Raw genomic sequence first — 21,260 nt, 5'->3', positions numbered from 1 at the left:
GCATAAGCGGTGTGAAAATGTGAGATTGGTGAAATTACAGAAGTGCTAGACATTGAATAGAGGACTTTAAGAAATAGAACAATGAACAAATCGAACTAAGTAGGGAAAAAAAGTAAAACTACAGGGTCATGATTAGGAAGGGTGAGGAATGTGACGCCCTTGGTACTACAGAAGTGAAATGAGTGGCGCACATAGCACTTGACAAACAACGACTCATCCAACAGCACTGATTTGTATTCCTTCAGTTAAGTCACCTGAAATGACGTCTGTTGCATTTAAATGCTCATTAATGTAAATGGCCGAACAAATCCATTTCAACAGACGCTCAGTATCCTGCATAAAGTCACTTCGACACAGCCTCCTGACAACCCCCACACCGAAACAGTACTTTACTTTGTAAATGTCGACCCATGTTTACTCCCATCTTATGTCTTTTCCGTTGTCAAGTGTACAAAGTGAAGAGAAATTTTAGTCAGATGGGGTCTACACGTGGAAAACAAATTTCTTAAACTCCACATACACGTTTCAAAACTGCTGGGTCCCAAGTCCATTTATGAACTCCAGGATGGCAAGCACCATGTGCACCATATTCAAGACACACTATCTGAATAGCGGATCAGTTCTGCATCAATCAGGTCAAGCAATGTGTCCACCTGTCACAGACTCTGCACTTTACCTGAACACAGCAAAGTATTCACTCTTTTGAACTTTACCATTTGACGCCAAGTAATGGAGCAAATACCAACAGTATATACGAAAAACAGCTTTGCATTTACAAAAGATTGTTTCGCATATTGATTAACCCAGGCAGCTAACTGATGGCTCATGCAACTTTATTGAAGAAGAATAAAATTACTGGCAGATCACTCATCCATTGACAACTTGCATCATGTATTCAGTGCTACGTTAAACAGTGTATTGGCAGACAGATTAAGTAATAGCTCCAAGCCTCCTAATAATTTAAATGAAAAATACGAAATGTCTGAGACCCTATTTTGGAATACAAGGGGTGTTTGACTTCCAATTTCCATTCTCTGTATAATAACGTAGGCATAAATGTATGTTTGCATGTAAATATACACTTACATATTAATATTAATGTACGTGTGTATACACACACACGCAGGACACCCAGTTAAAATTGAATTTCAGGTAAGCTAGTGATTTTTTAGTATCGGTGTGTCCCGCGCAATGTTTGGGAACATACTTATACTAGAAGATGATTCGTTCAAATTTAACTGTGCGTCCTGCCTTTTGTGTGCAGCCCTAGCTGGAGGGGCCTCCCGCGCCTCTTAGCTCTTGGGGTGCTGTTCTGGAATCCCGGGTCGGAAGAAATGAGGGCGTCTCCTTTAACGCGCGGCGGCGCGGGTCACGGGAACTACAAGCCCCACAATGCCGCGCGGTCTCCCGCGTCCCTGATAGGCTGCGGCTCGCTTCCGCCTCCCCTGACTTCCGGCGGCGGCGGTTGGCGGCTGCGGCGGCGCCCGGGGTTCCCGGCAGGTTCTCAGGCGCAGGGTCCGGGCCCGCGGCCGGCGGGGCCATGAACTTCTCCGAGGTGTTCAAGCTCTCCAGCCTGCTCTGCAAGTTCTCCCCGGACGGAAAGTACCTGGTGAGCGGCGGCGGCGCGGGGTCGGGCGAGGCGGGGCGGTGGGCCCGGCGAAGCCCAGGCGTGGAGGCAGCTCCGGGGTCCGGAGGGGCGGGGCCAGGGCAGACGCCCCAGGAGGGGGCGGGACCCGGGCAGGTGCTCGCGGCGGGGGCGGGGCCTGGGCAGGTGCAGCCTCCCCTGAGCTGCTGTTTCCACCTGTCGAAGAAGGACGCCGTGCTGCCTTACCACATCTGAGGGTGCAGGAGGTGTCGGCTCCTTGTTGTTACTTTGTCACAAAAGGCAAATTTTGTTGGCTGTAAATTTGCAAGTGGTGCGGCTCCTTTGTCGCCTTCTCTAGCTCCCGTCCGCATTCTCCAACACAAGCTGCATAAATGGTGTAAGTAAGGAACAGTCTATCCCCAGGGAGATGCAGCGTTGTCCCCAAGGCAGGGGTTTGAGCTGTTCTTCCGTGGGTGGCAGGATGGTGCCTAAATCACTGAGTTATAGTTTTAGGTTTTGGAATATACCAGTATGACCGGCGTATATCCTCAGAAGTTCCGGAGAGGTTGGCGGTGGGGACAGATCATTGGCACTGGAAAGCCATTAAGAAAAAAAAAAAAAACTTTATAAAAAAATGTACTTCATTGTAGTTATTCACCATCCTCTTAATTGACCTATGCTTTATGGTTCTTTTTCAGTTTGAGCCTTTATTAACATTCCTGTTATCTTTGTCCAAATTTTGGTGTTTTTTTGGTTTGCACACACTTGCCAAAATATTATGAAAACGCTTCTTAATAATCTGTTACTGAAATCATTGTTATTAAAAACTCAGCCCTAAATACTGGATAGAGCAGGCCCACGTTTCCAGTTTCAGTATCTTGCAATAGGTTTTATACCGCTTGGTATATATTTTATACCAAGTATGGTAAAAATATTCCATTTCATAAAGAATTCATTGTAACTGATCACGATTTTCAAAGCTACAATGTAGAAACATATGTCTTGACATAGATATTTGTTTCAGTCTTCAATCACCCTCCCTCTTTTTTTCCATGAAAAACTAATGTGGCTTTCTTTTTTGGTGAAAGTTCGTAAAACACAAACTAGTAATCTAGTTTGACCTTTGAAGGGGGGAGGGGGAGGGAGTGTTAGTGAGAAATGGTAAAGGGCCCCCCAAAATCATTACATGGTGCAATGTTGAATATACTAATTATCTGGGGAGTGGGGGGAGGGAAAGGTCAAAACAATTTAAAAATAAGTTCTTGATGTTTAAAGTGTAATGTAGCATAGATTCAGTGGGTGAGTTCTCAGACATAGAAACTATTTGCTTAGATATGGACATAATTAACAAATATGGACATGAAGAAACTATCTTTAAGAAAAAGGTGTTAATATTTAAACTTTTTCATACTTAGTGTTAGAAATAAGTTAATGTAGATAAGTGAGCATTTATGAAGCATCTTTGCATTTGCAGAAGTTAAAGCACATGCTGTATATTGACCTTCTGGTTTTGGGCTCTGCCTGAGGCACTGATAAAAGTCTGCTGTTCCTGTGGTCATTATCACCAACGACTGTGAGGCCTCGATTCTTACCCTTTATAGATTTAAGGAAATTTTCTAAAAGTGATAAAACTAGGAGGGGATTTGGTTACTAGTTCACAGAAGAGCTGTTTCCCATTGCCATTTCCTACTTTAGTTTTTAACATATTGTTAAGAGAGGAATAGAAAATGGTTTAAGTAGGGAGCTTCCACATGGCGAGGGCAGGCAAGCTCCACGCCCTTCCCCACACCCCACCCTGTGCCTCTCTTCGTCTTCGTCTTCAGATACCTGCAGCAGGGATCCCTGACTCAGGTGTGTCTCTATGAGCAAGTGAATGTGCGGATGGAGGACTGTATCATTAGTTTTGATGAGTATATGAACCTTGTATTAGATGATGCAGAAGAGATTCATTCTAAAATAAAGTCAAGAAAACAACTGGGTTGGATCATGTTAGAAGGAGAAAATATTACTCTGCTACAAAGTGTCCAACTAGAAATGAGAAATGAAGTGAAAATTGTTGAGAAGGCAATACAGTTTGCTTTTTTATGTGTCCTTTTTTGGGAATGTAGTTCTAAAACATTTGTTACTATCGTTTTGATCACGCTTGTGTTATTACCAGATGACAAGAAATGCTGTGGGATCGTTTTTATTAAAAAGAAAATGCTTTAAGTAGAGAGTTGTAAAATACCCTTGCTTTATACTAGAGTATAACGATTTTGAAACCTGCTTTGTATATTTCAACTTTATCTTTTTATTAACTTATTTTTTGAAATGGGCTATGTAATTGGTGACCAACATGAAGCTGTCTAGGTATAAAACATGTCTGACAGGAGAGGAGGCGACAGGGTCGCTGAATGCAGGGGAGGGCTGGCATTCTGAGAGAGCAGAGAACATAAGTGCTTTCTTTCTCATGTTTTTTAGGCTTCCTGTGTCCAGTACCGGTTAGTGGTCCGGGATGTGAACACCCTTCAGGTCCTTCAGCTGTACACGTGCCTGGACCAGATCCAGCACGTGGAGTGGTCAGCAGACTCTCTCTTTATCCTGTGTGCCATGTACAAGCGCGGGGTTGTGCAGGTGCGTGCTGCTGCATGGGTGACACTAGGAAACTTCCCCAAGAGTGTCACTGGGAAGGAATGGTTTTGTTCTGTACCCTTCTAGTTTGGGGATAAAAGGCAGTGCAGCTCAAAGCCAGTTTTTTGTTTGTTTTTAAATTATGATGTTCTCCAATAGTTTACATACTTTTAAAACGAGAGCTACTAAAATATTCTTAGTCTCTAAGCAAAAATAATTCAGAAACAGGAAGTATTTACAGACAGCAGTCTAGAGCCTGGACATTGTTTTATTTTTATTTCTTTCTTTATTTATTTTAAAAGATGACCAGCAAGGGGATCTTAACCCTTGACTTGGTGCTGTCAGCACCAGGCTCTCCCAAGTGAGCCAACCGGCCATCCCTATATAGGGATCTGAACCCGTGGCCTTGGTGTTATCAGCACCGCGCTCTCCCAAGGGAGCCACGGGCCGGCCCTGACATTGTGAGTTTTAGCAAGATCAGGAGGTGATGTTTTGTTACACCCCCACAGCTGATGAATGAGGTCTTGGGAATGGCAGTGTGAATAAACCGTTTTAAAATTACAACAAAACAAAATCACCAGAAGTGTGGCTTACTTTCATGTGGAATAGAAGTAAGCGCCAGTCCTTCATAATGAAAGATTTTAAAGGTACCCTGTGTTTTGACCCGTGCCGTTGATCCTCAGCTGTTTTCAAGCTGTGTTCTGTCCCCTGGAGAGGACTTGCTGTCTGTGCTGATTGGGTTGCAGTTGTGTGTCTCTCTCTTTTATGGATCCAGGTCTGGTCTTTGGAGCAGCCAGAATGGCACTGCAAAATAGATGAGGGTTCAGCAGGGCTGGTCGCCTCATGCTGGAGCCCGGACGGGCGACACATTCTCAATACAACCGAATTCCACGTAAGTGTGAGCCCTCCTGTCCCCTACTCCTGAGATAGCTTGGGAGTGCTGAAGAGGGTATTTTTGGAGTAGTGTGTATATCTTAAGTCAGAGCATTATAAGCCCATAAGTATTGTTATGTAATCTTTTTGTCTGGTTTTAAAGAAAAATAAAACATTAAAAAATCTTTATTTACAATTTTTTTTTTTTTTTAGTCCTTTTCGTGACCGGCCCCGGCCATTCCTATATAGGATCCGAACCCATGGTGGGAGCGTTGCTGCGCTCCCAGCACCGCACTCTCCCGAGTGCACCACGGGCTCGGCCCTACATTTTTAAGGATTTAAATAAACAGTCCCCTTAACTTGGCAATAGAAAATGAGCTTTATTGTGAACTAATTTACATCTTCCCTTTAAGATGTGGGTCTGTGGGTGGTACGTCAGTACACCCACACTCGTTCCATGGGCATTGCAGACACTGTGCACCAGGCACTGTGTAGTGCTCAGTACAAAGGCAAATGTTTGAGATCTGACAATAAATCAGAGATAATTTGGGCAGTATGTGTATATCTCAAATTACAAAATTAGGCATATATAAGGTGTTTAGGTAGAAGGCCTTTGGTATCCACAGTGTATTTTTAAGATATGGAAAAATGTAGGAATCCCTTGAAGTATGCGCTTTCTGATGGGGCACTGTCACCCAGCATTCGGGCCTGAATCCACTGAGAGTTCGTGGCTGTCTGGACTGCACCAGGCTGCAAGTGTGGCTGCACTCTGCACCAGCAACACGAGTGGGGGGTGCTTATTCCTGGACACGAGAATGCAGAGTGGGCCTAGGGGATTCATTCAGCATTTTTCAAGTTGTCACCAGCTGGAGTCAAGTTTCTGTCCAGCTGTGGAGGGATTGCTAAATTAAGTGCTTCAGACAGCTGTGTGGCTTCATGTACTTTGTTTCGATTTTTAACATACTTTAATGTTTGTTGTTATAGGCTGGTAGAGGGTAAGACAGGAAATGAGGGGCTACTTAGTTTCTCTGTACTATATGCATGGACATTTTAAAGGTAGCCTGAGTTTCTCAGAGAGGATAATCTGAGCTTTTCATGTAGCCTTGTCTCAAAGACTTTGTGTTTATGATTCTCTGGGTCAAAATCCAGTCTCCAGAAGGCTGTGTGATTAGTACACAGAAATTTAGAACTCTCTCTAAATGGTTTACATAGTGAAACAGGTTTCACTATTTTCATGGTTTTTGAACCTTTTATGATAAAGTATCCCTCTTCGTGTCTCACAGTTCTTTTTGTTTGGAAGTCTGTTTTATTGGGTATTGATGTAGCAGTACTGTCTTTTACTGTCTTTCTTTTGGTTAAGGTTTTCATGGTACATCTTTTTCTGTCCTTTCACTTTCAACCTTTCTGTATCCTTAAATTTTAGTGTGTATGTTGTAAATAGTCCATGGTTAGCTTAAAAAAATAAATCCAGGCTGAGCACTTTTTCGTATATTGGAATAAAGCCAATTAAAACAATATATAAGCAATAAAATCCACTCGCTTTAGATATAACAGCTCAGTGAAGTGTTTCTCATGTGACTGCCACCACGGTGAATGAGAATGTTCACCCCTTGTAAGGTCCCCTCATGCCCCCATGGTCAGTCCCTCTCCCCGCTGGTGGCCCCAGGCGCACACTGGCCTGCCTACCTACTGCTCGTCACTACAGTATTACTTTTTTAGCGTTCCATGTAAGTGGAGCCACAAGATGTGTAGAGTTTGGGGTCTGGCATCTTTTACTTGTCATCATGCTGTTTTTGAAGTCCACCCATGGAGTTGCATGGATCGTGTCACTGAGTCTGTCCTGTGTGGTCCTTCTGCAGCCATCAGCTGTTGTCCCTGGAGAGCATCTGTGCAGGAGGTCTGCGTCCAGCCAGGGGGCTTGTTCTCCACGTCGTGACGGAGGCATATATTTAACTACCTTTGTTTCCTTGTTGGACTTTTTAAAGTTACAAACAGTTGTCATTTTTAAGACTTTTAAAATTTTTTTGGTGAGGGATAAAGGATAAAAATCAGGCCTTTAAGCTGTGTGCATTTCCTGTCATTTTCTAAAATGCGATTCAGGGGTGGGCCTCGCGGCTTGGTGTGCTGGGTAGCACTGCGGGCCGCAGCGTCCAGCCGCTGCAAACCTGCTGCTTCATGGGACGGCTTCTGATACCTAGAGGTTCGGGCACCCGATCCGCTGTTGACCGGTGTCACAGGGTGGACGTGTCCCCGCCTGCTGGGTTGGAACTGTGCCCTTCCCTTGCTGACACCCTGATGCCCTCCTCGGCCTCCATGACAGGTTTTGGAGGACGTAGCACTCTGCTCAGACGGAGCTCCCGGAGGTGCCTCCTGGCATGTCTTAGTGCTGGTGCCGCCTCCCCCGGCACAGCAGGCAGGTTTTGTTTTTGTTTCGTTTTTTTTAAAGCATCAGCCTTTGTTATTACTATTTTTCTTGTTTGGTGGCTGGCTGGTTAGGGGATCCGAACCGAGACCTTGGTGTTACAGGCTGTGCTCTGAGCAGCTGAGCTGACTGGCTGGCCATGCGGGCAGGTTTGGACCCGGGGTCAATGTAGCAGCCCCGCCCACTCACCGTGAACTCCGCAGCCCAATTTCCCATGTCCAGCACCTGTCCGCAGCCTGTCCCCTAGACGTCACGGGCAGTGTTCAGAGGTGTGGTTATGGACTTCAGGCTCTTTTCTTTTATAAGAAGAGATGGTGTGGAGAATATAAAGTTAATTCATTTTTTTAACCTCCTAAACTGAAGAAATGGCAGCATTTTTAGGAATCATGCTGGTGCAGAAATGCAGCACTCTGAATCCTAACGCAACATTTATCTGACCAGAAGTGGCTCGTGGGTTCATCTTCTCTCGCACAGAGGACCAGCAGATCAGCCAATGTCCACCACTCCCTCGTGCATGGCTTGGGGCGAAGGGCCATGCCCCCTGGGGAAGGCCATGGAGAACGTTTTCAGAAGCAAGACTGCTCACTGCAGGCTGCACGGGCCGGGGTCACAGAACTTCAGCATGAGATGCCGGTGTTGGTGCATCTGCGCCTGAGCATTTGCTTCGGCCCCCCACCCCCACCCCGTGCAGGTGCCCGTCTCTGCACAGGCACAGGCTCATCAGCCCATGCTGTGACATCGTCCTTCTCATTGTACCAGCCTCGTGAGTGCTCAGCTACCTGAGTAAAGGAAGGAGAGGAAAGCTGGAAAATATGCCAACAGTGGTTGTTCCAAACACCCTTCTGCAGAATCAGCTGGGCCCACCAAGACCACCAGGCGGGGAGTGGGCTACATGCCCTCTCTGTGCCCAGCTGCTGCCCTCCTGCCCCGCCTGTGGCACAGGCTCATGGCTGGAAGCCCTGGAGGGACCACATCAAGTTCCTTGTCCGCCTCACAGAGCAGACCGAACGTTGTGGTTTTCCTGTATAGAGATGTTTTTCTGACTACATTTTTTAGGCTTATAATAGTACGGAAACTGTGATCACTTTGAAATAGCTAACTAAACTGCACTTAAGTGTAACTTTGTGTCGCTCAAATAATATTGCTATAAAATGGAAACAAAACACCAGGAACACTGAATTATCTCAATAACAGTAAAACATGCATTTGGATACAGCTGTTAAGAGGGAGAACACCCGGAAGGCACTGATAGTTTCACTTCAGTAAATCTTGTACTTGGGTGGTAATGATCTGTTTCATGATTTGGTGGGTTTTCAAAAGATGCTAAACACGTGTCTTCTCTTTTCCCTTTCCCCAACAGCTGCGGATAACCGTCTGGTCCTTGTGCACAAAGTCTGTGTCTTACATCAAATATCCTAAAGCTTGTCAGCAGGGTAAGTCTATCAAAGCTACTTGAAAGCCATTTCTCTGTAGCTGTTTTGGATTGGGGACCTTTTTATCAAAGAAAGTTTCAAACACAGGCAAAAACAGCTTCAGCAACACATTTTCTCAGAGCCGATCTGTGTCTCTCTGTACCCATCTCACTGACTCTTGGAGTAAAGTGTATCCTAGGTCTCTTAATACATCACCTGTAAATAGTTCCATGTTTATCTCTAAAAGACGACTCCCCTTCTACAACATAATCACAATAACTAAAGAGTGTGTTGTTGGAGACATCAGAGAAGAATGGGTGTACAGGGACCCCTTTACCCTGCTATAGCACTGGGTACTTAGGTCTCATCCAGCTGGTGCCCCAGGAGTCCAGGTCAGAACTTCACGCCTCTGAGTCTCCTGCTGACGCTTTGTGAAGGGGAGACAGAGACCTGCCACATCTGGGCATCCCCGGGGAGGGATAAGTGACAAGCATCCCCTCCCGACGGAGGCTCTGAGCCGTCTGGAAGAAAAGCAGGTGCGTGTGTGGTGGCTGCAGAAGCTCCCGTGGGCAGCACAGCACGGGCGGACATGACCATGAGCTGCCATGGTGACACCTCACACACCGTGCTCAGAGTGAGGCCTTGCACAGTCGGAGGAGGTTTCCGCATTTCTGTGTTGCCCGTAATGGTTTGGAGTGGCATTTGAATGAAATGCAGCTGTGCACTTATGTTTTACTTTTATAGCGGGAGTGTTAGTGTCTCTCAGATGAGACACACATTCCTTGGGTAGAAATAATGTGTTATTTGAGGGGTTCTTTTCACTCAAAAAGCATGAAATTTGGCCGAGGGCTTTTTAAGCTGGCACAGAACTGAAACATATAGTTGAACCTTTTGAACCAAGGTTTTTCCAAATTTTGATCCTAAATTTACTTCTTCCAAATAATTAAATTCAAAAGTAAAATAAGATATGTAGTAACCGCTTTTATTTATTTATTTTTTGGTGGCTGGGTGGTGCAGGGATCCAAACCCTTGACCTTTGCTATCAGTACCATGCTCTCCCAAGTGAGCTCACCCGGCCAGTGCCTCAAGCTGAATTTGACCAGCTGAAAATACCCCTAGATTTCCTGCAGTTTTCTTCCTAAACACTTGCTAGTTTGTAACACACTGCATTTTTTCAGTAATATTTTGTGATTCTCAGGGATCAGGTCACGTGGTACTATTCACAGATTCCTTGCAATTCAGTAGTCTCTGTGTGTGTGCGTGACTTCCCCTGTCTTCACCATGCCGCGAGGGGATGAGACCACAGCTCTTTACTGTGTCTCCTTTGTAGACAGAATGTTCTCATTTGTGTGAAGAAACATGGTGTTCTGCATTTGGGTGGTTTCTCCTTCTGACCTCTGCTCGCTCTCTCATTCTTCCTGGAAGATCACTACTGTCATGTCTCATATTTGGCTACTTCTTGATTTTGGTGCATTTTCCTCCTTCCGGTAGGAATAACCTTCACCAGGGATGGCCGCTACATGGCGTTGGCAGAACGGCGGGACTGCAGAGACTGCGTGAGCATCTTTGTCTGCAGCAACTGGCAGCTCCTGAGGGTGAGGCATTTCCTCTCCCAGCTGGGAATAAAGTTGTCCTGCTGACCAGGGAGGTAGTGGGTGAAATGGGTATTCTTTAAGATCCAGAGGATCTCTGGTACAATATGGAACAGCGCAACCTCGTATTTCCAAGGGGCAGGGGTGCTGTGCATCAATCACTTCAAGTAATACACGCTGGCTAAGTGTTTACAAGACTTGGTGATAACGGTGTATGCTTGCTGTGTTTTAAAAGTCACCGTGCTGTCAAATTTGAGCCCTTTTCCGTTCCTTGTGAGTGCGAAGGCATTTGCATGCATGTGTAGCTATATCAGGAGGGGTAGAATCGAAGTTAACATTGACTGAGGGTCTCTGGGCGAGACCTGTCCCAGGTGCTGAGGCACAGAGAGCCCCGCCCTCTAAACACAACTCAGCACCATCCAGCACTAGGTACCCGGGCTCTGGGGAGTGTTCCTGGAAGGGATCTTGTCTGAGCTGGGTCTTAAAGGAGTGAGACTCGCCAGGCAAGGAAAGGTGAGAAGGGCAGGAGCGTGTGTGCGGCGGCAGGTGAAGCCCAAACCGCCTCTCTCTGGGCTGCCTGCCCAGCGCCAGCACCAGCACTGCCGTGAGCTGTGCGCAGCCTCTTCACTTCAGCAGGGATTTGAATGTACTTAAAGGGACAGAGGTGTAGACATTTTGGTCCATTTCTATATAAGAAAATTAAATGCTGAATGTGTATACAACATCAATTATTTTTATAATTTAATTATATTAAATGCAGTTACTTATTTAAGAAAGTATCTTCCAATTTTAATCTGCTTCTCCCTCTTCCCTCTGGAAGCACTTTGATACGGACACCCAGGATCTCGCAGGGATTGAGTGGGCCCCGAATGGCTGTGTGCTGGCGGTGTGGGACACCTGCTTGGAGGTACAGAACATGGCCAGGTGACACGATTCGTTCTCAGAGCCGTTTCCTGCATGTATCTGATGCTTTCTGAATGCTGCCATACAATCAGGTGCATCTCATTTTCGATGATGAGTTGAACTTTTATCAGCAAGTCATGAGATTTGCATCCTGACTCCTCTTGTTCTCACAGGCTGTCGCTCTACTTCTTTAGCTGTGACCTCAGTTCTAGCTGAGGATCTCAACGGTGGGACAGTTTCTCCTGTGCACCTCTTCTGCTGGCTCATACTGTCTGCACAGTCTCTCTCTGAAGCAGCCATGTCTGTGACATGTTCTAGGTCAATTTGATGCATTTGTACATAACAACTGAAATGTCTCATCTGCAGTACAAGATTCTGCTGTACTCCTTGGACGGCCGATTGTTGTCAGCGTACTGTGCGTACGAGTGGTCCCTGGGTATCAAGTCTGTGGCCTGGAGCCCCAGCAGCCAGTTCCTGGCAGTCGGGAGCTATGATGGAAAGGTGGGACCTAGAGCAGGGACCTGGAGCAGGGTACGTGGGGAACCAAGCAAGCCCCCCAGAGCCGTGTCTTGACCTTCGTGTGGTTTCCTCCCCCAGGTGCGCATCCTTAATCATGTGACTTGGAAAATGATCACAGAGTTTGGGCATCCTGCGACCATTAATAACCCCAAGGCAGTAAGTCTGGAGCACGTGTCCCTGCTTGAGCGATACTTGGGGAGGCGGGCAGGAAGCTGTTTTTTCACTTTGTGTTGTTTACTGTGCTCTGCCATTCACCTGGCTACTTACATCTCCATAAACTTTTGTTACTGTAGTATTTCAAATGGCAGACCCTACCAGTGGCTTTTGTCCCTCCCATCCACGCTGCCCAGAGGGTCTCACGGCCCTTGCCCACCTCTTCCTCCACTGCCTCAGCCCAGCCCCGGCATCTGGCTCTTGGTCTGTCCAGATCCCTGCTGTCTGCAGAGTAGTCCAGGGTCTCCTGCCCCCAAACACTGAGCATCTGCCACAGCCAGAGAAGAGCAGACAGACCTGCCTGTTGCTGACGCAGACATGAGATGCTCAGAGGTCTGGGGAGGGAGCACCCCAGGCCAAGGGAGCAGGAAGTGCAAAGGGCCAGTGGTGAGGAGCAGCGTCTGTTCACTCAGTGGGTGGTCATGAGTGGCTGCTGCATGCCAGACACTCATCTGAGCACTGGGGGACAGCAGGGAGCAAAGACAAAATACCAGCCCTGTGGAGTCCACCCCTAAACGAGAGACCCAATCAAAAGATGGTTAGATGTGACGAGAGGACAGCAGAGGGGTGGGGGCTGCCGTGCACAGTGAGGTACACTGGCTAGGCTGCTCCCCAGAGGTGACGCCTAAGTGCAGACTGTTGGGAAGAACCCGGGAGCCTTGTGGTGTCTAGGGAGAGACTGTGCAGAAGGCACAGGGGACCTGAGGTGGGCAGTGACTGGAAGAGATGCCAAGGCTGGGGTGTGAGCAGTGTGGAGGGGCCAGAGCAGGCTGACCACACGGGCCTGGCAGGCCTGCCTGTGGTCTCGGCATGTCTCCAAACCCTTCACCGCCCCGCCACCCAGCATGTCTTAAAAGTGCAGTCAGCCCAGGTGACTCCCTCATCCAGGAATTGCTCGGGGGCACAGGGCTGCCTGCCTTTGCTGCCAGGCCTTCAGCCACAGATGCGTCCCTCCCCAGGTCAGTGTTGGCAGCTCCCTGGGCTCCCGCTTGCCTTTCCTGTCCTGGTGGGAGCTTTCTCTGTGTCTCTTGTCATAGCTGCAGTGCTCGCGCCTACTCTGGTGCTGACACTGTCTGCCTGAATGAAACGGCCTTTTGTCTGCTAGCATACAGCCGCACACATGTGCCACCACTGCTTAAAGGGCAGGCCTGCCTGGAGGACATGGGAGAGAGCAGGCAGTACTTCCACCACCTCGCCCAGCACGGCAGCACCTGGTGTTTACGGTGCGCCCTCGTGGGCGCATGCCATCATCTCCTCAGCGGTGGTGGTGGCCGCGTTGTGTCTTTCAGGTTGTGTATAAAGAAGCAGAGAAGAGCCCGAGGCTGGAGCTGGGCCGCTTCTCCCTCCCACGGACCAGAGCAGGGGCCGGCCCCACCACTAGCATGGAGAGCAAATGTAAGCAGCGGGGCCTTGCAGGGATGTGTGTTTGCTTTCCTTTTTTTGTTGCTTTTTTGTCTTATGAAAACAATTCCTCTTTGTCCAGGCGAATTTCAGATGTTCTTTATTTTTTTAAAATACATTCTTCCCGTCCGGTGCCACCTCATAGGCCATGCATCTCTCAACCTGTCAATCTTGAGATTGTTTGGAATTTGCTTTACTCAGTAGAACCGAGGCACTGTTCTTGTCCACTGAATATAAGCCCTCGAGATCCACATGTGACAGCTGGTGCACCGAGTGCAGTGTTGTAACACGGCAAGCATGGGGTGTCAGGCGACGACAGCGTGGCTCACTGCAGCTCTGGGCTGTGTCCTGGCCGGGCGAGGCTGGGTGAGGCTGTTGTGCTTTGGTTTCCTCGTCTCTAAAATGGGTGCAGTGAGGGCTGCTACCCCACAGGGACACTGGGGACATCAAAGGAGCTTTCAGACAGAGGAAACGCGGGACAAGAGCTAGGCCTGAGGATGCCATCCAGCCCATGGTGGGCTCAGGGACGCTCAGGGTAGGAGAGCTGCCCAGAACAGGGGATGCGTCACTCACACTAGCTGTCATTATTTCACAACTTTTGCTCTAGGCTTTATAACACTTGTTTTCCATTCAAAGTTGAGACTGAAGCACGTTGTAAACTAAGATGCTAGTGGAGAGAGAAAAACAGATGTCAACATGTTTGAGCTGCTGAGACCGTGGCTGGGGTGTGGTGGTCCCTGAGCATGTCTGTTCTCCTATCTGGCTGGTCCAGGTGCCACTGGGGCTTGAGAGGCAGCAGTGACCCCGTCCCTGGTTGGGCCTCACTGAGGGCAACTCTCAGGCAGGCATCTTACTGCAGCCGCCAGCCTCTGTCAAGCCCTGGCTGCAGTACAAGTTTGCCTCTGCGCTTTGAGTTCCAGCTGGTGTTTCCCTCCCTCGGCACAGGCACTGGAGGCTGGCCCCTCCGGCTGCTGGGTAGCAGCTGCCCGGCGCAGGCGGGAGCATCTCAGACGCATGCTGCTGCCTTCAGAGATGACAGCGCCCTGTTCTGCCTTTTGCCATTCCAGATGAAGTTGCTTCCATGCCAGTTTCCTTGCAGACTCTGAAACCTGTTACTGACAGAGCGAACCCTAGAATTGGCGTAGGAATGTTGGCTTTTAGTCCTGACAACTACTTTCTGGCGACGAAGAACGGTCAGTGCTGCAGCCATGGGTCCTGGGTTTTGCCCACTCGCTGTGTCCTTTGCTACCAGGTATAGAAACAACTAGAGAAGAGAGCTAGGTGGCTGCTTCCTTACACAGCACCTCCTTGTCTTTCTGCTGAGATAGTGAACGTCAGCGTGCAGAAGCTTCTCGGAGGAGTCGTCCCGGCCTTGGCCGGCAGCAGCGGGCCAGTGAGCCAGCCCTGTGCCCCATGCCTTCCTGCCATGGCCTTTTTACTTGGTACAGAGCAGGGTCCCTGGCACACCACAGCCCCCAGGCCTGTTTTTAAGAATGGATTTTGTATAAAAACAAACAAAAACATGCCTCATGACGGGAAAGCCTGAGGTTTCCTCACTGGCTCAGATCAGGAGCACTGGAACACTCCTGGGAGACATGGCCACAGAGGCAGAGACAGGGTGGCTCCCCCATGCCCCCGGGCTTGCTGTCGCATCTTCCATCGTCAGGTGTAAAAAGCAGAGCCAAGAGGTAGGGGCCAACATGGGGGAGCCGAGCAGGGATGACTCCAGTGCCTGTCATCTCTTCCTTCCCTAGACAGTGTCCCCAATGCTGTCTGGGTCTGGGATGTGCAGAAGCTGAGACTGTTTGTGGTGCTTGAGCAGCTCTCCCCAGTACGCTCGTTTCAGTGGGACCCGCAGCAGCCACGGCTGGCCGTCTGCACGGGAGGCAGCAAGGTCTACTTGTGGTCCCCGGCAGGCTGTGTGTCGGTGCAGGTGCCTGGAGAAGGTGAGTGTGCCGGGGAACGCAGTAAATATGTACGTGCCAGCGGGTATGGACGGGACATCCTCACTCAGGGTAGTGTGGCATCTGACGGCTAAACTATAAACCCAACTGCTGTCTCCAGCATGAAGTGAAACTTGCTCCCAGCAGTTTTTGGTACACCTCACAGTCAGTGCCATGTGCAAACTTGACACAGAAGGGACCTGCTGTCTTAAGCCCAAGCTGAGGCCATGTCTGGGCTCTAGCCTGGCTCTACCCATCTGGGTCACTCCAGGCCCTTTCTAACCCTGGCCTCTCCCGCTGTAATCCCCTGGCCACCTGTTTTCTCTCTCTAGGTGACTTTCCGGTGCTTTCTCTGTGCTGGCATTTAAGTGGGGACTCATTGGCCCTCCTCAGTAAGGATCACTTCTGTCTCTGTTTTCTGGAGACCGAGGAAGGGGTTGGCACAGCCTTCAGACAACTGGATGGCCACACGTAGGATCAGCGCAAAGCTGTGCCTATGCGGACACAGAAGCAGGCCGCTATGTGTGTTTCCAGCGTGGGGGAGGAATAGGGCTTCCCTGGGAAGCTCTCTAACAGTGATGGTCCAGATCCAGCGATCTGGTTTTATTTTTCTATAGCAAGGCATTTTTGTAAATACGTATGGTATATAAAGGTGTAACTTTTATTATTTAAAATAAATATTTGCTAATTCATAAAATTGCTGATGCTTATTTTCTTGAAAGATTTAGGTCACAGGAAGGTTTTCTAGGTTTAAGTTTCTGGTTCAGTGTTAGGGAGGACGGACAACCCTAAAATAACCAAGCCCCACGTAGCGAGTCTCCCCTTTAGACAGACAACCTGGTTTTGCCCTGGGTCCCCCAATTCAGTCACTGAATATTTTAGGAAAACGGGGGGTTTCTGTGGGGCACACCTAGCCACACTGTGGTAGGGTCTACTTTGGAATGCGGAGAAGGGAGCCCTGAGCAGCTGAGGGTAGTGCTGCCCTAGGTACGTCCCCCTAAGGGAACAGAGAACTGCAGGTCCCTGACCTAGAGTCACTTCCACAGGGAGTCTTGTGTCCACTTGGGATTGAGAACTAATGCCCAGGAGTCTCCATCCTGGATGGATGTGGGAAGCACCCAGGCCACCCCCAGAGCAATCCCATCAGAGTCTCAGGCATCTGCAGCCAAGCCTGAGCACCACCGGTGGGTGAGTTAGGATGGCAAACCTCGGTCATCTGTGTACTGTTACCTGTCTCTCTCTTTAAAGAGAACTGTACCAGCTATGTGCCAGTCTGTTACCGTAGGTGCAGAGCAAGCCAACAGATGCACAAAGCATTACAGAAGATAGTGCAAGCTTTAAAATGAACTCACATAAGTGTACTTTCTTGATTGCTGCACCTATTTTAATAGCAACAATTTCAAAACAGGAACAACATCCATTTGGTTCTCAATGTCTACTAAAAGACCAAAAGTGAAGGCTGAAGGCTCAGGTGAGCTTCTGTGGCCGCCTTCTGGTCTGGACAGGCTGTTGCACCATGACCACGTCCGTGGCCAATCAGCTCAAAGCCACAACAGCTGTAAGCAAGCAGGAGGAAACTGGCAGGCCAGCACTTAAAATTTATGCACAAATGCTTCCAGCCACACAAGTGGGCTGCGTGTGGCTGCAGGGGAGGAAACTCCATAGGCACGCCAAAGCTCAGGCATGCTTAGTGTGGGGCTGACAAAGCCTCAGATCTACCTGGAGCTGCAGGTGCTGAGGAGGGCACTAGCAACGTCAGGTCTAATATAGCTCTTTCTTTAAAGTGCATTCTTTAAGGAGCAAACTACCCGGTTCCCTTTTAAATATGAATATAGCAATACAAGCTCAATATGTGTAATTGTCAAAATTACGTGCAAAGATCAAGATGGCTTTCTCAAATTAATAAACTGTCTTAAAACGATTTTCTCTAAACATTTTTGGGCCTGGGAAAGATACCCTAAGTATGAACACAACTTGGATTAATTTTAGAAAAAGTGTGACTTCAGGTCAAATACCTATTTACAAAAGATCAACTGTTCATTCAGGAGCTGACAAGGCACAGATCACATCTTGCTTAGGTAACCAGTCTACTGGATTATTTTGTATTTAGCTTTAAGAAAATGGATTAACTTTAAAATACACAATTTGACCCCATTGTAAACATTTGCAGCTGCAGGCACTCGAGATATCAGGTACTCCCTGTATCTACCATCTCCACAGCGGAAGTGAGAGCGGGAGTGTGCCGATCTAAGCACGCCAGAGTGGCCGGGGGGTGGCGAAGAACCATGAGAAGCCAGCCAGACTCGAGGGACAACACAAAAACTGGAGTGCAGAAAGTGGAATACCAGCAGTACAGTGACAGCCAGGTTCTGTTTGCTTTTGTATGCAGCTCACATTAGCGGATGTCCAATATCCAACTAAATATATATTAATTCACTTTACTATTCCAATCAAATCCCTAAAAGCAAATGACCCCCCAATCCCTCCAGCCGGCAGTGGAGCTGGCGGGAGGCCTGACAGGCTCTCCCCAGTCCTCATGTCACCTTGGCGTTCTTGTGGGGATGAGCTCCCAGGATGCAGCTGTCTAAAAGCCTATCTTGCCTCTGGTCATGGAATAGCCCAGCTTTGCCTCGTTGTTGATGAAGGACAGCAATCCCACGTAGGTCTCAATGAGGAGGGGGCGCTCCAAGACCAGCACACCATTGGCTTGTCCTGACAAAGCATTTTCCTTTTGGGCTTTTTTGACAGTTTGGATTAACAGAGCCTTGAAGCTTTCCAACTTTAAAAAGAGAGAAAACATGGAGCTTTGACATTCAGGCAAGATAAGAATAATCCCTTACAAGAAAAAACTTCACACTTGAGACACCTAAATCCCTCTAAACTCCACTATTTCCTTGCTGAGTCTTTCAGTCCCCTCATTTGAATGAGTTGCTCTCTGCCACATCCTGGGGGTCCCTCAACTCACCTCCTTAATGTAGCTCTCTGGGTGTGTCGAAATCTTACCACTGTGCTCTTCTGTGACGAACGACAACCAGTATTTGCAGAGCCCTTACTGTCCACAGGTCTAAGTGGTTTTGCCACACTAACCTACTTAATCCTACCACAACCCAGCAGGTTTAGCAAGCAGGCCAAGGCACACGGCTGGGGACCCCTGCCAGCTCTGGGCTCTAACACTGCTGAGCGGCCAGGCCCATCAGTGGTTGCTAGCACAGCCTGAGGTCTGCTGCTTTTCCTGCAGCCTGTCTAGGCCCTTTTCCAAGGAACTACACTGACCAGCAGCCACTGCCCACGTGAGGCTGCTCAAACATATAAACTAACTACAATCTTTAAAAATCACAAGTTTATTTTCTCATCATTCCTAGCTACATTTCAAGTGCTCAGTAGCTCTACGTGGCCACCGTGCTGGACAGTGCCAATCTGGAACGTTTCCATGACTGTGGGAAAGTGGCTGTCACGTGTGTCTTACTTGGCACAGAGAGGCTGTCTTCTCATCTGCACCGGCCATCGGGTGCTCTATGAAGGTGGCGTAGGGCACGTTCCTGGACCAGGGATTCCATCTGCTCATGAAGGAAGGGCGACTTTGCTTGTCCCACTGAATCCGAACCCCAAAACCTTCTCGTCTGACAGATCAGAAAAAACAAGCTGAACACAGCAGGCCACAGCACTCTCACAGAAGTCTAAGACTAAAAGGCAGATCCATGTCTAAAAAAAAAGACCTATGACACTTTACAACAGAAAATGACTTGTGGTTCTTTAATAGGAACTGCAGCCTCCACTAACAGTTGCTTTAAATACTTTTGGTATGACAAATTAAATATATTGTTTAGGTCACGCTAAACTTAACTTTATGTGATTGTTAACGGTTAACAGGAGTACATTAACAGGCTCGCTCAATGAACATCTTCGTAACTTTCCCTTTTCCTTAATGTCTTATTAAATGCTGGCCAAAATGACCTCCACTAATGTCTAGGTTTCTCCTATTTCAAAAAATTCTCTTGAAAGCAAGATCAAGTCTTGAAAGTTGGCCATTAAATATTTCCAAGTTTATATCTATAGATTAAAGTGGTACCCTACTTTTTTTCTTTTAAAAATTAACCACAGCAAGACTTGACATGATCACGTAGTGCTTTCCTGGCTGGAGATAAAATGCAGACTTTGGCCCTTATCTGAAGAATGTCCAAGCTCACTTGCGACATGCTGGGTTCCACTCCAATATATCTAGAACTTGTGTAAACCATTTTCACTCTGCGCCTAATAGCTATCTTATGCTCCACATTCCTTTTAATGCACTCAACTGCTCAGAAGTAACTTGCTTCCATTTTAAGGAACTTTCTATTGATTTTTTGAAGCTGAAGCCTTTGTTTCTACATAAGGGCAGACACAAGACCACCACTTGGGGGCTGATTTTTAAAAGGGTTGAATTATGAGGTCCTCTCTGGCCCTAAAGTCCAGTGGTACTAGGTTCTCTGAAAAGACTTACTTGTTGAGTGACTTTGGGGGAAACTGGAATTCTCCGTAGGAGATGGTGTCTACTGCGCTGAGCGCTATCCTGACCACCTGCTGGCACTGAAGACTGATGAAGTCGTATTTACAGATGAGCAGCGACATGTCGGTGATCAGCACCAGCCGCTCCTTCTCATTGTTCCAGTGGTCCACCCTGGAAGCAAAGAGGAGTCACCGACGGACTTGGGCTGTCTCGGGCTATCGGCCCCCGGCCCGGACTTCCTGGCCCAGGCCAGCCCCAGAACAGGCCGTGGCAGCCCCAGGACGCTCACGAGGTAGAGCACTCGGGCTTTCCCACAGGCCAGCAGAGGCCTTCCCCAAGTCCCCTGGCAAGGTGTCCCACCGCGGCTCGGCCTGGCCTGCAGAGCACGGGGACGGGTCCCCACCCGAGGACCAGCGGGCAGCCCCGGCTTACTCGGTCAGTAGCCACACCCCCTGGATATCGCCGTCCTCCACCGGCCGGACCACCACGCGTATCTCCTCCACCGCCTGCTCGATGGTGCCGGGCTGGGCGCGGGCAAGGGCAGGAGTCACTCTACGCGGGGGCCGCCCCTGCCCCTCCTCCCCCATCCGTCCTACGGAACCCGCAACCGCTACCCCGGCCCTGCCCTGCACCCCGGTCCCTGCCCCGGGAGCCCCCTCGCACCCCGGTCCCCACCCCGAGCTCCTCCCGCGCCCCCGTCTCACCCGGAACACGAAGTACTCCTTGACGCGGGCGCGGCGCGTGGGGTCGTGGACGCTGAGCGGCCACAGCGTCTGGCGCAGCGGCGTGTTCGCCCCCGGCCGGCCCCCGCTCGCGCCGCCGGCCGCCCCCACCTCCTCCCCGGCCGCCAGCAGCGCCGTGGGGCTGGTGCCCGCCGAGTCCACCGAGTCCCGCAGCTGCAGCATCGCCGCGCCCGGCCCCGGCCCCGGCCCCGGCCCCACCGCCAACTCTGACGCGTCCGCCGTCTCCGCCGCCGCCCGGCCGTCTGCCCCGCCCCGCGGGCCGCCGCGATTGGATCCGCCCAGCAGGCCACGCCCCTGGATCCGCCCCCGCCCGCGCCCACCGCCTCTCGGTATTGGCTTGTCCCCGGTCCTTTTCCGTGATTGGCTCCGCCCCTCCGCCGTTCACAATTGCTCCCGCCCCTCCCCGCGCCGGAAGCGGCCGCCGCGCGCAGGCCCACTTCCTGTTTACGTCATGGGGAAGGGGCGGGGCCGGAGCCGGTTGCCGGAGAGACGCGGAGGGGCGGGGGAGGAGGGGGGCCCGGGACCCCGCAACCCTAGCCCGCGTGGCAGGTGGACCGC

General features: G+C 49.4%; 2 protein-coding genes across 2 annotated transcripts; one reads left to right on the top strand and one right to left on the bottom strand.

Moving 5' to 3' along the window:
* Nucleotides 1-1,467: 1,467 nt before the first annotated feature.
* WRAP73 (WD repeat containing, antisense to TP73) lies at nucleotides 1,468-16,170 on the top strand. The gene is made up of 12 exons (XM_063105992.1): nucleotides 1,468-1,609; nucleotides 4,046-4,198; nucleotides 4,971-5,087; nucleotides 8,851-8,923; nucleotides 10,394-10,497; nucleotides 11,315-11,401; nucleotides 11,764-11,898; nucleotides 11,995-12,072; nucleotides 13,419-13,524; nucleotides 14,598-14,723; nucleotides 15,285-15,476; nucleotides 15,806-16,170. The coding sequence occupies exons 1-12, from the start codon at nucleotides 1,541-1,543 to the stop codon at nucleotides 15,946-15,948; spliced, it is 1,383 nt and encodes a 460-aa protein (XP_062962062.1). The 5' UTR covers nucleotides 1,468-1,540; the 3' UTR covers nucleotides 15,949-16,170.
* Nucleotides 16,114-20,926, bottom strand: TPRG1L (tumor protein p63 regulated 1 like). The gene is made up of 5 exons (XM_063105993.1): nucleotides 20,664-20,926; nucleotides 20,392-20,483; nucleotides 19,954-20,130; nucleotides 18,940-19,093; nucleotides 16,114-18,252 (listed from the first exon to the last, which is right to left on the bottom strand). Exons 1-5 carry the CDS (start codon nucleotides 20,862-20,864, stop codon nucleotides 18,058-18,060), a joined length of 819 nt encoding a protein of 272 aa, XP_062962063.1. The 5' UTR covers nucleotides 20,865-20,926; the 3' UTR covers nucleotides 16,114-18,057.
* Between the last annotated feature and the right edge of the window lie 334 nt (nucleotides 20,927-21,260).

The sequence above is a fragment of the Cynocephalus volans genome, chromosome 8, assembly GCF_027409185.1.
Source record: "Cynocephalus volans isolate mCynVol1 chromosome 8, mCynVol1.pri, whole genome shotgun sequence".
Classification (NCBI taxonomy): Eukaryota; Metazoa; Chordata; class Mammalia; order Dermoptera; family Cynocephalidae; genus Cynocephalus; species Cynocephalus volans.
The sequence above is the reverse complement of the archived record's forward strand: the minus strand, read 5'-3'. Positions and strand labels throughout refer to the sequence as shown.

What these genes read in the sequence shown, in the direction of transcription:
- TPRG1L (XM_063105993.1), bottom strand. Translation starts at nt 20,864, where the DNA reads ATGCTGCAGCTGCGGGACTCGGTGGACTCGGCGGGCACCAGCCCCACG. An exon ending in AGGAGTACTTCGTGTTCCGG is followed by an intron (nt 20,484 to 20,663) that starts GTGAGACGGGGG and finishes GCCCGCGCCCAG; the next exon opens with CCCGGCACCATCGAGCAGGC. An exon ending in CCCCCAAAGTCACTCAACAA is followed by an intron (nt 19,094 to 19,953) that starts GTAAGTCTTTTC and finishes CTGATCTGTCAG; the next exon opens with ACGAGAAGGTTTTGGGGTTC.
- WRAP73 (XM_063105992.1), top strand. Translation starts at nt 1,541, where the DNA reads ATGAACTTCTCCGAGGTGTTCAAGCTCTCCAGCCTGCTCTGCAAGTTC. An exon ending in CCCCGGACGGAAAGTACCTG is followed by an intron (nt 1,610 to 4,045) that starts GTGAGCGGCGGC and finishes CATGTTTTTTAG; the next exon opens with GCTTCCTGTGTCCAGTACCG. An exon ending in TCCTAAAGCTTGTCAGCAGG is followed by an intron (nt 8,924 to 10,393) that starts GTAAGTCTATCA and finishes TCCTTCCGGTAG; the next exon opens with GAATAACCTTCACCAGGGAT.